Raw genomic sequence first — 18,614 nt, 5'->3', positions numbered from 1 at the left:
TGCCTTATCAGTTGGAAGTAATGGGAAAACCCTGGGAGTTATCAAGTCAAATCAAATTTTATTTGTCACATACACATGGTTAGCAGATGTTAATGCGAGTGTAGCGAAATGCTTGTGCTTCTAGTTCCGACAATGCAGTAATAACCAACAAGTAAACTAACTAACAATTCCAAAACTACTGTCTTATACACAGTGTAAGGGGATAAAGAATATGTACATAAGAATATATGAATGAGTGATGGTACAGAGCAGCATAGGCAAGATACAGTAGATGGTATCGAGTACAGTATATACATATGAGATGAGTATGTAAACAAAGTGGCATAGTTAAAGTGGCTAGTGATACATGTATTACATAAGGATGCAGTCGATGATATAGAGTACAGTATATACGTATGCATATGAGATGAATAATGTAGGGTAAGTAACATTATATAAGGTAGCATTGTTTAAAGTGGCTAGTGATATATTTACATCATTTCCCATCAATTCCCATTATTAAAGTGGCTGGAGTTGAGTCAGTGTCAGTGTCAGTGTGTTGGCAGCAGCCACTCAATGTTAGTGGTGGCTGTTTAACAGTCTGATGGCCTTGAGATAGAAGCTGTTTTTCAGTCTCTCGGTCCCAGCTTTGATGCACCTGTACTGACCTCGCCTTCTGGATGATAGCGGGGTGAACAGGCAGTGGCTCGGGTGGTTGATGTCCTTGATGATCTTTATGGCCTTCCTGTAACATCGGGTGGTATAGGTGTCCTGGAGGGCAGGTAGTTTGCCCCCGGTGATGCGTTGTGCAGACCTCACTACCCTCTGGAGAGCCTTACAGTTGTGGGCGGAGCAGTTGCCGTACCAGGCGGTGATACAGCCCGCCAGGATGCTCTCGATTGTGCATCTGTAGAAGTTTGTGAGTGCTTTTGGTGACAAGCCGAATTTCTTCAGCCTCCTGAGGTTGAAGAGGCGCTGCTGCGCCTTCTTCACGATGCTGTCTGTGTGAGTGGACCAATTCAGTTTGTCTGTGATGTGTATGCCGAGGAACTTAAAACTTGCTACCCTCTCCACTACTGTTCCATCGATGTGGATAGGGGGGTGTTCCCTCTGCTGTTTCCTGAAGTCCACAATCACCTCCTTAGTTTTGTTGACGTTGAGTGTGAGGTTATTTTCCTGACACCACACTCCGAGGGCCCTCACCTCCTCCCTGTAGGCCGTCTCGTCGTTGTTGGTAATCAAGCCTACCACTGTTGTGTCGTCCGCAAACTTGATGATTGAGTTGGAGGCGTGCGTGGCCACGCAGTCGTGGGTGGCCACGCAGTCGTGGGTGAACAGGGAGTACAGGAGAGGGCTCAGAACGCACCCTTGTGGGGCCCCAGTGTTGAGGATCAGCGGGGTGGAGATGTTGTTGCCTACCCTCACCACCTGGGGGCGGCCCGTCAGGAAGTCCAGTACCCAGTTGTACAGGGCGGGGTCGAGACCCAGGGTCTCGAGCTTGATGACGAGCTTGGAGGGTACTATGGTGTTGAATGCCGAGCTGTAGTCGATGAACAGCATTCTCACATAGGTATTCCTCTTGTCCAGATGGGTTAGGGCAGTGTGCAGTGTGGTTGAGATTGCATCGTCTGTGGACCTATTTGGGCGGTAAGCAAATTGGAGTGGGTCTAGGGTGTCAGGTAGGGTGGAGGTGATATGGTCCTTGACTAGTCTCTCAAAGCACTTCATGATGACGGAAGTGAGTGCTACGGGGCGGTAGTCGTTTAGCTCAGTTACCTTAGCTTTCTTGGGAACAGGAACAATGGTGGCCCTCTTGAAGCATGTGGGAACAGCAGACTGGTATAGGGATTGATTGAATATGTCCGTAAACACACCGGCCAGCTGGTCTGCGCATGCTCTGAGGGCGCGGCTGGGGATGCCGTCTGGGCCTGCAGCCTTGCGAGGGTTAACACGTTTAAATATCTTACTCACCTCGGCTGCAGTGAAGGAGAGTCCGCATGTTTTCGTTGCAGGCCGTGTCAGTGGCACTGTATTGTCCTCAAAGCGGGCAAAAAAGTTATTTAGTCTGCCTGGGAACAAGACATCCTGGTCCGTGACTGGGCTGGATTTCTTCTTGTAGTCTGTGATTGACTGTAGACCCTGCCACATGCCTCTTGTGTCTGAGCCGTTGACTTGAGATTCTACTTTGTCTCTGGACTGGTTACTGAGAAAGGGGGCGGTGGAGGAGAGGAAGGAGGATGGGGGAGGCAGTGGGGAAGATGAGAGGAGAATGTAGGACCCTTTCCACAGAGGGTTCTAAATGGAATCCAAAAGGATTCTACTTGGAACCAAAAATAGTTATTCCTCAAACCAAAGAGTTCTCCTATTTGGATGGCCGAAGAACCCTTTTTTAAAAGAGTGTACGTGTGATGTATTAGATTTCAGACAGTGAGGAAGATGAGAGGAGAAACAGAGGATACATAAATGAGAGGGAGGAGTGAGAAACAGCCATAAGTGTAATGTATGCAGTCATATAACAAGTCATCTCAGCATCCAGAACTAAATCAGCTGTTTGAATGTTAAGAGATTACCTAACGAGCCATTTCAGCATTAAAACTATAAGCCTATTAATGTATGTGTAAATGCGTGAAGTGTGTGCTTGTAAGCTTAATTCCATCTCTCTAGCACCTCTAATGGTGTTCCCTGTAGGACTAGGCCTATGTGTAATTAACAGTGCTAGCTGAGATCATTAACTCAGAGAGAATGGATGAATACCATTCCAGAACCACAGAACATGTTTCTTACCAAACGACTGCCATTAATCCTACAGGCAGTAAATGTGGTTTAGGGTGTTAATATTTCTTTACAAAAATGTTTCACTTTCTAAACATTTGGTGGGGAACTTCCAAGCACCCCTATTCTTTGAGAGAGTATGCCTTATTGATAGGTCTACATGTTCCATTTATAAAACTACAACTACAAGAAAAGGGTGGGTTTTTGAGTGCATTTGTATGTGTGAATGTGTGCTTCTCTGGCATTGCTGTCTGTGAACAGGCTGATGCTGTATGCTCTAAGAGCCTTAGTGTGAGGAGCTGTTTGCTACAGGAACATAGAGGTAGGATACTTAGTGTTGAAATGGCCTTGAGGCTGCAGTTTTCACCAGGTTAAAACACCAGGTGAACACATTGGTACAACAAGGTAATGGGCCAATTAGAAGAGATTGACAAGCTTTCACAGTGTACACACCTCTCTCTCTTGCTGTTTCCCTGTCTATGTCTCCATGTCTGTCTGCCAGCCTGTCTCCCTGTCTATGTCTCCATGTCTGTCTGCCAGTCTGTCTGTCTCCATGTCTGTCTGTCTCTAACTCAACCACACACACTTTGCTTTAACAAGTTATTTTTGCCTGACAGCCCTTTCCAGGTTATCAGGAGTCATTACTGCTGTTATACTTAGGTGTGTCTGTGTGTGTGTTCTACATACACAAGTATTTTGTGAGTGCAGCTCTCCCTCTGTGGTGTAATCTACGAGCAGGAAAGATGAGCTGCCGTAGCGGACTTATCGCTAACTCCGCTAACTCAATAACACAACACTGATGACAGCAATCAATCTGAGAGGGCTCTCAAATTCTCTCTCTCTCTCTCACACACACTCACACTCTCTCACACACACACACACACACACACATCAGGGTGGTGTGTGGGCGCTGTTGCCCTAAGCTAATCCATGGGAAATGGGTTATTTGGAAGTGGAGTGGAATTTGATCAAATGGATACCAATACTCTTCCAGGAACTGAGATCCCACTACAGCAGCTCCTAAAAGCATTCCGCCACCCTGCTGTGTACATGAGTCCCTGTGGTGTGTGTGTGTGTGTGTGAGTTCCCCCTACCACACCTATTCTCCCACCGTAAATGGTACGCAATTAGAGGGTGAGTATGGCAAGATGCAATAAGCCTCGCACACCTCAGCAGTGCTCTGTTCTTTCGCTCGCTCGCTCTCTCTCTCTGGTCTCTCTGGTTTGTCTCTCTCTCTCTGTTCTCTCTCTCTCTGGTCTCTCTCTCTCTCTGGTCTCTCTCTCTCTCTCTGGTCTCTCGCTCTCTCTCTCTCTCTGGTCTCTCACTCTCTCTCTGGTCTCTCGTTCTCTCTCTCTCTGGTCTCTCGTTCTCTCTCTCTCTCTCTGGTCTCTCTCTCTAGGCTCTCTCTGATCTTTCTCTTTGATCTCTCTCTCTCTGGTCTCTCTTTCTCTCGTCTCCCACTCTCTTTGGTCTCTTTTTCTCTGGTCTCTTTTTCTGGTCTCTCGCTCTCTCTGGTGTCGTGACTTTACTTTCATTAATCTGATGTCTGTTATTTATTGAATCCACTAACTATGTTAAATTATTACTCGATTTAAATTTATCATGTAACAATTAACTCAGGATTTGGGACACCACGGAATAAGTTGTTTATTTACCATCTCCCAAATTAAACTCTTTAAGGTCTTTACCTATTTCATCGATAAACAGTCATCTTATTAATCAATCAATCAGTCAAATGTATTTATAAAGCCCTTCTTACATCAGTTGATGTCACAAAGTGCTGAATAGAAACCCAGCCTAAAATCCAAACAGCAAGCAATGCAGGTGTAGAAGCACAGTGGCTAGGAAAAACTCCCTAGAAAGGCCAGAACCTAGGAAGAAACCTAGAAAGGAACTGGGCTATGAGGGGTGGCCAGTCCTCTTCTGGCTTTGCCAGGTGGAGATTATAACAGAATATGGCAAAGATGTTCAAATGTTCATAGATGACCAGCAGGGTCAAATAATAATAATCACAGTGGTTGTCGAGGGTGCAACAGGTCAGCACCTCAGGAGTAAATGTCGGTTGGCTTTTCATAGTCGATCTTTCAGATCTTTCAGACAGGAAAATCATGTCAGTGACTCAACCCACTCAAGTGACGCACCCCTCCTAGGGACGGCATGGAAGAGTACCAGTAAGCCAGTGACTCAGCCCCTGTAATAGGGTTAGAGGCAGAGAATCCCAGTGGAGAGAGGGGAACCGGCCAGGCAGAGACAGCAAGGGCGGTTCGTTGCTCCAGTGCCTTTCTGTTCATTAATCATTACATCTTATCAAATACTCATTCTGAACGATTGTAGCCTTCTTGGATCTGAAAAAACCCAGCCTTCCACATTATTCAGTACTACACAAATTTGTTTAATCATTTATTTACTAGCTAACTAAATAATAACTCATAATAAACACACACTCTTACATGAGTCAAAGGTCCCTAGTGGACTGACAAGATATGACGGCTTGTTGCAACATAGATGGAGAGGCGGGAGGGGGGCAGAGAGAGAAAAGGGGACACATTCTAGAACTATTCTCCCATTAACCATATACTTTGCACATGAACCACCGCCCGTTTGGAATAAGAAATCATGAATGTATTTGGTGTGAAACGTCGTTGTTCGTCATTTATCTCGGTCTGAAGTAAGCCTTCTCGGGAAAGTTGTTGGCCTTCCAGCTGTATGGCTCTAATTGTCCGAAAGGGGTCTCCCCTTTCCCGGCTTCTACTGTTGATCACTCTGGAAGATAACCAGCCATGTCGACGGTTCCCATTGGTGATGAGCGTAGTAGGATAGTCTCACTTAGATTCAATGATTCGCTTTTCTCGATATCAGACCAGTGATTGTCTGAGGTGAGCGTCTCGCCTTTTCCTCCTTGTGTTGGTATTCAGGATTCGGGCCAGAGCTGCAGCTCTTCGTCTCTCGGATCTAAAGGAAGATGAATTTATTTCTTCACCTCGTGTTGAGGTTCAACGTTTCAACCATTTCCAACATGAAGCTATCGCTCCATGCTTTTCTGGTCTAATGTTAATTTTGTTACCAAGGCTTTATGTACTCTGGCTAAAGGGGACGCCTCTGTCCATCAGACACGCTCTTCTGACCTTACTCAGGGCGTGGCTACTTAATGTGCAAAGGATATGATTAGAAGTTATCTCTTATGACTCCTAAAAACACATTCATATCTTAAAAATACTTTCATGTTTCATATTGTATGCAAAACATATTGTATGAAAACTTGACATGTAAAGGGGTTATACTTTCCAAGTTACAGTGTTTGGTCCTTACAGTTTTTAAAAACATCACAAAATTAAAACAAATATTACATTTTTGTTTTCCATAGTTCCCCACTGACCACTTCCCACATGATGTTAAAAATATTGTTCCATTATCACTTTTTTAACGTTAGAGATTTGGGCGGGCAAAAGTATCTGTGAACAAAGCCATTCCTTTAGTTGATACTATAAAGAGTAAGAGAGAGAGTCTCTCTTTCTTGTAATTTACAACCGGGTGTGAACGGTTGACCATCCAGCAGCTCCCCTCCTCCCCTCTTTGGGAAGGAGAGAGGCCTGGTTACCGTCACCCCCCACCAGTCTGATCTGACCCATTCTGATCCTCACAGGACAGTCATGACACTGGTCTCTCTCTGGTCTCTCTCTCCTTCTCTCTATTCTCAATTCAATTTTAATTTAAGGGGCTTTATTGGCATGGGAAACACATGTTTAAATTGCCAAATCACGTGAAATAGACAATAAACAATACAAAATGAACAGTAAACATTACACTCACAAAAGTTCCAAAAGAATAAAGACATTCCAAATGTCCTATTATGTCTATTTACAGTGTTGTAATGATGTGCAAATAGTTAGTACAAAATACAAAATGGAAAATAAATAAACCTAAATATAGGTTGTTTTTACAATAGTGTTTGTTCTTCACTGATTTCCCTTTTCTTGTGGCAACAGGTCACAAATCTTGCTGCTTTGATGGCACACGGTGGTATTTCACCCAATAGATGGATTGGATTTGTTTTTTCAAATTCTTTGTGGGTCTGTGTAATCTGAGGGAAATATGTGTCTTTAATATGGTCATACATTTGGCAGGAGGTTAGGAAGTGCAGCCCAGTTTGTGGCCAGTGTGCACATAGCCTGTCTTCTCTTGAGAGCCAGGTCTGCCTACGGTGGCCTTTCTCAATAGCAAGGCTATGCTCACTGAGTCTGTACAAATTCAAAGATTTCCTTAATATTGGATCAGTTACAGTGTTCAGGTATTCTGCCACTGTGTACTCTCTGTTTAGGGGCAAATAGCATTCTAGTTTAATCTGTTTTTTGGAAATTCTTTCCAATGTGTTTCTCTCTCTCTTCTTTCTCTATCCTCTCTTACTCTGGCCTCTCTCTCCTCTCTTTATCGCTCACTCTTCTCTTCCATAAAACAATCGCTGAAAGCTATACTTCAATTAATCACCTCTCTCTCTCTCATTTAACTAGGCAAGTCAGTTAAGAACAAATTCTTATTTTCAATGACAGCCTAGGAACAGTGGGTTAACTGCCTGTTCAGGGGCAGAACGACTTATCAGCTTTGTACCTTGTCAGCTCGGGGGTTTGAACTTGCAACCTTCCAATTACTAGTCCAACGCTGTAACCACTAGGCTACCCTGCCGCCCTCTGTCCTCTCTCGTTCTCTCTCTTTCTCTGGTCTCTCTCCTCTCTTTATCTCTTTCTCGCTCTTTCTGTGGTCTCTCTCTCTTGCTCTATCCATCTCCCTCCTCTCCTTTCTCTCTATATACACACACAGCTTTGTAACCGAGTTTGATCTTTCCTGTCATTTTCACAAGACGTTCGGCGCACATCAAAGACTAAAACCATTTCAATCATCCCAAAGCCCTTGCCTCCTAAACATCACAGTCAAGGAGGAGAGAGAATGGGAAACGGATAAGACCGTGATGAGAAGATCACGTGTGGAAGAGGAAAGACGTTTGATCTCTTCCTGGTCTGATAACTAAGTCATTAGGGTATGAGTGTTGGAGATAACACCACCAACACACACTGAGATGTGTTAAGAACAGGAAGCTGTGACATAAGTAGTGGTTTTACTGATACAGGGAAGAAGCAGAGAGAAGCAGATAAGATCAACTTTCTTTGATATAGCCTAGGCGTAGCACTTTTTCTAATAGCAACTGAACCAAACCCCTGAAAAGATCTCCTCTCTGTCCCCTGTGTCTGTTGATAGTAGAATGTGATTCATACTTTAGCTGCAACACCAGGTGAGGTGACCTTTTCTACAAACAATGACCTCTTCTACAAACAATGACCTCAATAAAACCTCTGTGAGATGGTTGCGTTCCAAGATGGCGTAGTAGTGCAGACGTATTTTGTTCGTCCTCTCGTGTACTTTTGTATTTTTCGTCTTTTTTGTATATATTTCAAATTTATTTTCAATCTCTTCTCCATTTTAGTTCAATTATACCTTCCGGTAACCTGCCTCACCCAATGTGATACGGAACCGCTATTATTTTTCATTTTTAGACCTTATATCAAGAACCTCCTAGCCATCAGAAGCTAACCAGCTAATTTGTTACAAGCTATTTAGTCATTGTTAGCCACTGCTAGCGGCTTTTACCTTCTGCACAGATACCAGCCCTTTTTTTAGCCTGGATAATACTCGCCAGCCGACCAGTATCGGACTGTTTCTCCACTACAATGCCGGATTCCTGCCGTAATCCCTGGTCCAATACTCCTGATCTTCACAGCTAGCTAGCACCCACTGAGTTACCCAGTACTGAAGCTATCCCTGAGGCCCACCTCCCAGCCTACTCAGTTGTTCACCCGGACTCCACAAAAACACGGCTAGAACACACTACTCCACCGGCTCCTTGCCGTAAGCTCTGGAACCCTTCACCGGATCACCGCTGCTACCGAGTGGCTATAGTGGCTAACGCCCCTGCCCCGAAGCTAGCACCAGTTAGCCGTGAGCCAGGCGCATCTCCCGGCTAGAAAACTAAATTACTACAACTACAATACCTCTTTCGCCATCTGGCTTGGATCCTTAGTCGACACGGCGCCCCGCCGCACCACCACGCCTGGTCTGCCGACTGGTCTCCATCCGCTGTGCCTTCAACTGGCCTCCGTCGGACATCGGAGCAGATGCTTCTACTAACCCTGGGCTACTAACTTTAAATGCTGTGGCGCCCGCGTGCTAGCGTAGTAGCGACTACTCCACGGCTTCCTTGTTCCATCTATTGCTGCCCCCCGGACCCTATGATCACTTGGCTACATAGCTGATGCCTGCTAGACTGTCCATTAATCACGGTACTCCATTCTGTTTATTTTTTTGTTTACCTGTCGGCCCCAGCCGCGAACTCAGGCCCTGTGTGTAGTTAACCGACCCTCTCTGCCCATTCATCGCCATTTTACCTGTTGTTGTTTTAGCTGATTAGCTGTTGTTGTCTCACCCGTTGTTGTCTTAGCTAGCTCTCCAAATCAACACCTGTGATTACTTTATGCCTCGCTGTATGTATCTGACCTCACCCATTATAACCAGCTTATCCAGAGATACAACCTCTCTTATCACTCAGTGCCTGGGCTTACCTCCGCTGTACCCGCTGCACCCACACCATACCCCTGTCTGCACATTATGCCCGGAATCTATTCTACCACGCCCAGAAATCTGCTCCTTCTATTCTTTGTCCCCAACGCTCTAGGTGACCAGTTTTGATAGTCTTTAGCCGTACCCTCATCCTACTCCTCCTCTGTTCCTCAGGCCCTGCATGTCCCCCTGCACCCTCATTTGTTGACTTCTGTGATCGAAAAAGCCTTGGTTTCATGCATGTCAACATCAGAAGCCTCCTCCCTAAGTTTGTTTTACTCACTGCTTTAGCACACTCTGCCAACCCTGATGTCCTTGTTGTGTCTGAATCCTGGCTTAGGAAGGCCACCAACAATTCTGAGATTTCCATACCCAACTACAACATTTTCCGTCAAGATAGAACTGCCAAAGGGGGAGGAGTTGCAATCTACTGCAGAGAGAGCCTGCAAAGTTCTGTCATACTTTCCAGGTCTATACCCAAACGGTTTGAACTTCTAATTTTAAAAATGAACCTCTCCAGAAATAAGTCCCTCACTGTTGCCGCCTGCTTTCGACCCCCCTCTGCTCCCAGCTGTGCCCTGGACACTATTTGTGAATTGATAGCCCCCCATCTAGCTTCAGAGTTCATTCTGTTTGGTGACCTAAACTGGGATATGCTTAACACCCTGGCAGTCCTACAATCTAAGCTAAATGACTGAGGCTAGGTAACACTGTCACCACTGATAAATCCATGATAATCAAACATTTCAATAAGCATTTCTCAACGGCTGACCTTCCTCCTGGCCTCCAATCCCAGCCAACAGCCCCCCCCCCGCTGCAGCTACTCGCCCAAGCATCCCCAGCTTCTCTGTCACCCAAATCCAGACAGCAGATGTTCTGAAAGAGCTGCAAAACCTGGACCCGTACAAATCAGCTGGGTTAGACAATCTGGACCCTCTCTTTCTAAATCTATCCGCCGCCGTTGTTGCAACCCCTATTACCAGCCTGTTCAACCTCTCTTTCGTATCGTCCGAGATCCCTAAAGATAGGAAAGCTACCGCGGTCATCCCCCGCTTCATAGGGGGTGACACCCTAGACCCAAACTATTACAGACCTATATCCATCCTGCCCTGCCTATCTAAAGTCTTCGAAAGCCAAGTTAATAAACAGATCACTGACCATTTCGAATCCCACCGTACCTTCTCTGCTGTGCAATCTGGCTTCCGAGCCGATCACAGGTGCACCTAAGCCACCCTCAAGGTACTAAACGATATCATAACCGCCATCGATAAAAGACAGTACTGTGCAGCCGTGTTCATCGAGCTGGCCAAGGCTTTCGACTCAGTCAATCACTGTATTTTTATCGGCAGACTCAATAGCCTTGGTTTTTCTAATGACTGCCTCGCCTGGTTCACCAACTACTTTGCAGACAGAGTTCAGTGTGACAAATCGGAGGGCATGTTGTCCGGACCTCTGGCAGTCTCTATGGGGGTACCACAGGGTTCAATTCTTGGGCCGACTCTTTCTCTGTATACATTATATCAATGATGTCGCTCTTGCTGCTGGCGATTCCCTGATCCACCTCTACGCAGATGACACCATTCTGTATACTTCTGGCCCTTCCTTGGACGCTGTGCTAACTCACCTCCAAATGAGCTTCAATGCCATACAACACTACTTTCGTGGACTCCAACTGCTCTTAAAAGCCAGTAAAACCAACCAAATGCATGCTTTTCAACCATTTGCTGCCCGCATCCACCCGCCCGACTAGCATCACCACCCTGGACAGTTCCGACCTAGAATATGTGGACAACTATAAATACCTAGGTGTCTGGCTAGACTGTAAACTCTCCTTCCAGACTCATATTAAACATCTCCAATCCAAAATCAAATCTAGAATTGGCTTTCTATTTCGTAAAACAAAGCCTCCTTCACTCCTTCACTCACGCCGCCAAACTTACCCCTGTAAAACTGACTATCCTACTCAGCAAACTGGATGCAGTCTATCACAGTGCCATCCATTTTGTTACCAAATCACCTTATACCAACCACCACTGCGACCTGTATGCTGTAGTCAGCTGGCCCTCACTACATATTCATCGCCAGACCCACTGGCTCCAGGTCATCTATAAGTCTTTACTAGGTAAAGCTCCGCCTTATCTCAGTTCACTGGTCACGATAACAACACCCACCCGTAGCCCACGTTCCAGCAGGTATATCTCAATGATCATCCCCAAAGCCAACATCTCATTTGGCCACCTTTCCTTCCAGTTCTCTGCTGCCAGTGACTGGAACGAATTGCAAAAATCGCTGAAGTTGGAGACTTTTATTTCCCTCACCAACTTTAAACATCAACTATCTGAGCAGCTAACCGATCGCTGCAGCTGTACATAGTCCATCTGTAAATAGCCCACCTAATCTACCTACCTCATCCCCATACTGTTTTTATTTTATTTACTTTTCTGCTCTTTTGCACACCAGTATCTCTACTTGCACATCATCATCTGCTCATTTATCACTCCAGTGTTAATCTGCTAAATTGTAATTATTCGCTCCTATGGCCTATTTATTGCTTACCTCCTCATGCCTTTTGCACACACTGTATATAGACTTTCTTTTTTCTATTGTGTCATTGACTTGTCTATTGTGTTATTGGCTTCTTTATTGTTTACTCCATGTGTAACTCTGTGTTATTGTCTGTGTCACACTGCTTTGCTTTATCTTGGCCAGGTTGCAGTTGCAAATGAGAACTTGTTCTCAACTAGCCTACTTGGTTAAATAAAGGTGAAATTAAAAATAAATGTAAAAAATATAAAAAGGTAATCCCCGACACACACATACACACTGATGGGGGGACCGTCCAGGTCATGGGGACCGTCCAGGTTCGTATAAATCATGTGTGTTCGTCAGGGTAGAATGATTTATTTGATTCACACAGCAACACACACACACACACAGCCTGTGCCAGGAGCTTTGACTCACCCAGTAAAACAGAGGGGTGTTTTTAAAGAGGGAAGGTGAGATGTGATTCATACAGGATGTCTGTTACAATTTGTTTTCCATTGTTAAAACTCTTTCTGCTTTCTGAGAACGATTGTTATCGAGACAGACACACATATTCACACACGCAAGTGATTCAGCCGCAGAATCAAAAACACAATCCAACACATATGGCCCAGGGAAGAAACCACATCCACCACACATGGCTCGGGGAAGAAACCACATCCACCACACACAGCCCGGGGAAGAAACCACATCCACCACACATGGCTCGGGGAAGAAACCACATCCACCACACATGGCCCGGGAAGAAGAAACCACATCCACCACACATGGCTCGGGAAGAAACCACATCCACCATCCACCCGGGAAGAAACCACATGGCTCGGGGAAGAAACCACATCCACCACCACACATGGCTCGGGAAGAAACCACATCCACCACACATGGCCCAGGGAAGAAACACATCCACCACACATGGCCCGGGAAGAAACCACATCCACCACACATGGCTCGGGGAAGAAACCACATCCACCACACATGGCTCGGGAAGAAACCACATCCACCACACATGGGGGAAGAAACCACATCCACCACACATGGCTCGGGGAAGAAACCACATCCACCACACATGGCCCGGGAAGAAAAACCACATCCACCACACATGGCCCGGGAAGAAAACCACACACACCACACATGGCCCGGGAAGAAACCACATGGCTCGGGGAAGAAACCACATCCACCACACATGGCTCGGGAAGAAACCACAAACCACAGGGAAGAAACCACCACACATGGCCCAGGGAAGAAACCACATCCACCACACATGGCCGGGAAGAAACCACATCCACCACACATGGCTCGGGAAGGAAGAAACCACATCCACCACACATGGCCCGGGGAAGAAACCACATCCACCACACATGGCTCGGGAAGAAACCACATCCACCACACATGGCTCGGGAAGAAACCACATCCACCACACATGGCTCGGGGAAGAAACCACATCCACCACACATGGCTCGGGGAAGAAACCACATCCACCACACATGGCTCGGGGAAGAAACCACATCCACCACACATAGCCCATCCAAGTTTTGTATGAAGATTTTATTTGTCATTTTCAAGGAGCATTTGATTGCCTCTCACCATCTCATTCTCTTCTTCTTTCTCTTCCTGTCAACCCGAATCTGCTTATCAATGCCCATGTTAACTTTTCCATGTCATTAACAACATCGATATTGGCTGTATATGTGTGTGTGTCTGTCATCGTCACGGCGACAGGATTCCTCTCTCCCTCATCCATCATAGTGTGGTTGGCTGGCACTGGCATGTCGACGCACGCCACAAACACACTGTCACCACAGGCACACACTCACTGCTCCCTAGTGACAGAATTATAATTAAACACCTGTACCATACTCCATTCTTCCTGTGGTTCCTCCCAGAACACTATGGAGTTGATGCGTATAGGGACTCGCCGTCTAAAGGGTGCAACTTACTTGTTTTTTTTATTGACAAAGCACTGGCAGCCTGGAGGGGAGGCAGAATGTCTTTTCCTCCTTTTATTGTGGAGGGCTTATAGCCGTGTGTGTGTGTGTGTGTGTGTGTGTGTGTGTTGTGCATTTTTGAATTTGTTGTTTAATAATAATTGCCCTGGATCAGTGGTGAGGTGTTATTACAAAAGGCCCTGTTATCCCATAATACTCCCATTACTGACCTGGAGGCTCCTGGCAGGAGGTTGTTCTTTCCTTTGAATCTGTCATTGTTTATTTCACTAAATGCCTTTTCTCTCATAACTTACACCGACTCCAAGCACTCTGGCTATAAGTGTTTGAGCTGAGACTGTGTGTGTTGGTGCAGCTACACTATATATACAAAAGTATGTGGATACCCCTTCAAATTAGTGGATTCAGCTGAAAGGTGTATAAAATCAAACACACAGCCATATAATCTCCATAGACAAACATTGGCAGTACAATGGCCTTACTGAAGAGCTCAGTGGCTTTCAACATGGAACAGTCATAGTGACCTTTCCAACAAGCTCAGCCGCGAAGTGGTAGGCCACACAAGCTCACAGAACAGGACCGCTGAGTGCTGAAACGCGTAGCGTGTCAACATCATCTGTCCTTGGTTGCAAGACTCACCACCGAGTTCCAAACTGCCTCTGGAAACAACGTCAGCACCATAACTATTCACCGGGAGCTTCATGAAATTGATTTCCAGGCCGAGCAGCCGCACACAAGCCTAAGATCATCATGCACAATGCCAAGCGTCGGCTGGAGTGGTGTAAAGCTCGCTGCCATTGGACTCTGGACATGGTTCAGGTTAGGCCCTTTGGTCCCAATGAAGGGAAATCTTAATGCTACAGCATACAGTTACATTCTAGATGATTCTGTGCTTCCAACTTGGTGGCAATAGTTTGGAGAGTGCTCTGGAGCAATTTTTCATCAAGGATCTCTCTGTACTTTGTTCCATTCACCTTTCCCTCGATTCTGACTAGTCTCCCAGTCCCTGCCGCTGAAAAACATCCCCACAACATGATGCTGATTCTGTGTCCCTCTGGGCAATATAGAGTCTCAGCTGGAGGAGTATTGTGTTCCGAGGCCACATCTCACAGTGACATTCAGTGATTCAGGGCTGGGTGGAAATAAGACTGATTAAATACTGATTGGATGATTACACTGATGCATTCTTTCATTTGGATGTGGATGGATGTGTCACATTGGATTTTAGGATACTGTTGTTGTACATTGTGGTTGGTTGGGTAATGGACCTTGCCTATATTGTACTTTGGAGATTCCTTGCTCATTTGGATGTAATTTACCTTCATCACCCAAGTTCAGTCTTTCTTCCCCTTTCTCCCTTCCTCTTTACCCCCCTCTCTCTCTTCCCCCTCTCTCTTCCCCTCTCTCTCTTCCCCCCTCTCTCCCTTTTCCCCTCTTTCCCTTTTTGCCTCTCTCTCTGCAGTTGGTGGCATTGGAGAGACAGGTGTTTGACTTCCTGGGGTACCAGTGGGCGCCCATCCTGGCCAACTTCTTCCACATCATCATCGTCATCCTCGGCCTCTTCGGCACCATACAATACCGACCACGCTACATTGTAGTGGTGAGTACAAACACGCACATACACACAAACGCACACATATATGTACACACACACTTAGCCCAAATTCTATTGAACCGTTTATCCATTTATTCAAACTCCCAAGATCCCCCTCCCTGAACACATTGTTTGTTGTGTTAATCTATTAATCTATCAGTAAGTACATTTAATTAATGACTCAACTTCCATTCATTTCACACTCAGAATGCACCCTAAAGCCAACCCTCAACAAAAATCCAGCTGGATTTAGGATTTGGTTAAATCTGAGGGGTTATGGGTGGGGGGAGGGGGTTACAGCACCTCTTGATTACTTGAATTAGGTGTGTTAGTACTAGCCAAGAACAAACGCCTGGCCATCTTGTAGCACTGCAGGACCAGGTTTAAAAAATACAATGGAATGTCCTAGAAGGTTCTAGATTGAAGATCACTAATGTTCTAAACTGAACAAAAATCTAAATGCAACATGCAACCATTTAAAATATTTTACTGAGTAACAGTTCATATAAGGAAATCAGTCAATTGAAATAAATGTATTAGGCCCTAATCTATGGATTTCACATGAGTGGAGAGGGGTGCAGCCATGGGTGGGCCTGGTAGGGCATAGGCCCACCCACTGGGGAGCCAGGCCCAGCCACTGGGGAGCCAGGCCCACCCACTGGGGAGCCAGGCCCAGCCAATCAGAATGAGTTTCCCCCACATTACAAAAGGGTTTTATTACAAACATAAATACTCCTTCAAATAGGATGGATGAAGCTAAGAAACAATAAAAGATTCACAAAGACATAAAAAATATTTTAGCAAAGCTCAATTTGGGTGTTTATGTGGAAAGGAAGTCAAAGGGCGAGGGAGAGAGAAAAGACAGATTGGAAGGAATGTGTGAGAGGTCAGAGGGAGGAGGATAACCAAAGGCAAGAGAGGATACAGGGATAAGAAGGAAAGAATAGTGTCAGCTTTCTTAGGAAATTGGAGGGAGGATGAAAAGAGAAGGGAGAGGAGTGGAACAGAGAGAGTAACTAAAGAGCAGATAGAGGGAAGAATACTTGTGTGTCAGCGTTCTTGAAAAAGAAGGGAAGGGATTTGGTGACTCAACATGTTACATGTCTGTAGGGAGGGTAAGTTCTCTACTGTCTTTAGGTTAGGATGAGTAGGGAGGGTAAGTTCTCTACTGTCTTTAGGTTAGGATGAGTAAGGAGGGTAAGTTCTCTACTGTCTTTAGGTTAGGATGAGTAAGGAGGGTAAGTTCTCTACTGTCTTTAGGTTAGGATGAGTAGGGAGGGTAAGTTTTCTACTGTCTTTAGGTTAGGATGAGTAGGGAGGGTAAGTTCTCTGCTGTCTTTAGGTTAGGATGAGTAGGGAGGGTAAGTTCTCTGCTGTCTTTAGGTTAGGATGAGTAGGGAGGGTAAGTTCTCTACTGTCTTTAGGTTAGGATGAGTAGGGAGGGTAAGTCCTCTACTGTCTTTAGGTTAGGATGAGTAGGGAGGGTAAGTTCTCTACTGTCTTTAGGTTAGGATGAGTAGGGAGGGTAAGTTCTCTACTGTCTTTAGGTTAGGATGAGTAGGGAGGGTAAGTTTTCTACTGTCTTTAGGTTAGGATGAGTAGGGAGGGTAAGTTCTCTACTGTCTTTAGGTTAGGATGAGTAGGGAGGGTAAGTTCTCTACTGTCTTTAGGTTAGGATGAGTAGGGAGGGTAAGTTCTCTACTGTCTTTAGGTTAGGATGAGTAGGGAGGGTAAGTTCTCTACTGTCTTTAGGTTAGGATGAGTAGGGAGGGTAAGTTTTCTACTGTCTTTAGGTTAGGATGAGTAGGGAGGGTAAGTTTCTACTGTCTTTAGGTTAGGATGAGTAGGGAGGGTAAGTTCTCTACTGTCTTTAGGTTAGGATGAGTAGGGAGGGTAAGTTCTCTACTGTCTTTAGGTTAGGATGAGTAGGGAGGGTAAGTTCTCTACTGTCTTTAGGTTAGGATGAGTAGGGAGGGTAAGTTCTCTACTGTCTTTAGGTTAGGATGAGTAGGGAGGGTAAGTTCAGCCAACAACAACGAGACAACATTTTAGTAACAGAGTCTCTATAAAGGCACAAGGCGAGACCCACATGCAGACACAGGAGGCAGATGTTTGGAGTCTTACAATGTTCATTAATCCAAAGGGGTAGGCAAGAGAATCGTCGTGGACAGACATAAAGGTCAAAACCAGATCAGAGTCCAGGAGGTACAGAGTGGAAGACAGGCTCGTGGTCAAGGCAGGCAGAATGGTCAGGCAGGTGGGTTTTTATTTATTTTATTTCACCTTTATTTAACCAGGTAGGCAAGTTGAGAACAAGTTCTCATTTACAATTGCGACCTGGCCAAGATAAAGCAAAGCAGTTCGACACATACAACAACACAGAGTTACACATGGAGTAAAACAAACATACAGTCAATAATACAGTAGAAACAAGTCTATATACGATGTGAGAAAATGAGGTGAGATAAGGGAGGTAAAGGCAAAAAAAGGCCATGGTGGCAAAGTAAATACAATAAGGCAAGTCAAACACTGGAATGGTAGATTTGCAGTGGAAGAATGTGCAAAGTATAAATAAAAATAATGGGGTGCAAAGGAGCAAAATAAATGAATAAATAAAATAAATACAGTAGGGAAAGAGGTAGTAGTTTGGGCTAAATTATAGGTGGGCTATGTACAGGTGCAGTAATCTGTGAGCTGCTCTGACAGTTGGTGCTTAAAGCTAGTGGGTACAGAGGGCAGACAGGCTCGTGGTCAAGGCAGGCAGAATGGTCAGGCAGGTGGGTACAGAGTCCAGAAACTACCGTCAACTTTCTATACAGTCGCTAAATTAAACTAACAAGTGTCTCCTCCTCCAGGTGGACCCATTGTAGCAGCAATTGACTCTGTGACATCCAACATTTCAAAATTTGTGGATTACCACATCAAACCGATGGTTGAGAATCTGCCATCTTATATCAAAGTCACGTGATCTCATTAATAGAGGGCTTAGGAAGGATACCAGAGGGCACCCTGCTGGCCACTTTTGATGTGGAGAGCTTGTTCACTAACATCCCACACACTGGAGGCTTGCAGGTGCTGTAACACTTCCTTCAGACTCTACCCTTGTTCCATCCAATGATTGTATCTTACAAGTTACTGTACTGGTATTATCCAATAACTACCTCGTTTTTGAGTCA

The 18,614-nt window shown here is 45.4% G+C and overlaps 1 protein-coding gene across 3 annotated transcripts in view; it reads left to right on the top strand.

Moving 5' to 3' along the window:
- The window catches only part of LOC112223412 (sodium/potassium-transporting ATPase subunit beta-1-interacting protein 3), a 125,536-nt gene that overhangs the window by 37,624 nt on the left and 69,298 nt on the right, over positions 1 to 18,614 (top strand). For all 3 annotated transcript variants that reach the window (XM_042304063.1, XM_024386417.1, XM_024386418.1), the window contains exon 2: positions 15,307 to 15,444. In XM_042304063.1, coding sequence (XP_042159997.1) covers positions 15,307 to 15,444 — 138 coding nt within the window. The remainder of the gene's footprint in view (positions 1 to 15,306; positions 15,445 to 18,614) is intronic.

This window comes from Oncorhynchus tshawytscha, linkage group LG22, assembly GCF_018296145.1.
Source record: "Oncorhynchus tshawytscha isolate Ot180627B linkage group LG22, Otsh_v2.0, whole genome shotgun sequence".
Taxonomy (NCBI): domain Eukaryota; kingdom Metazoa; phylum Chordata; class Actinopteri; order Salmoniformes; family Salmonidae; genus Oncorhynchus; species Oncorhynchus tshawytscha.
Note: the sequence above shows the minus strand (reverse complement) of the source record. Positions and strands in the feature narration are given on the sequence as shown.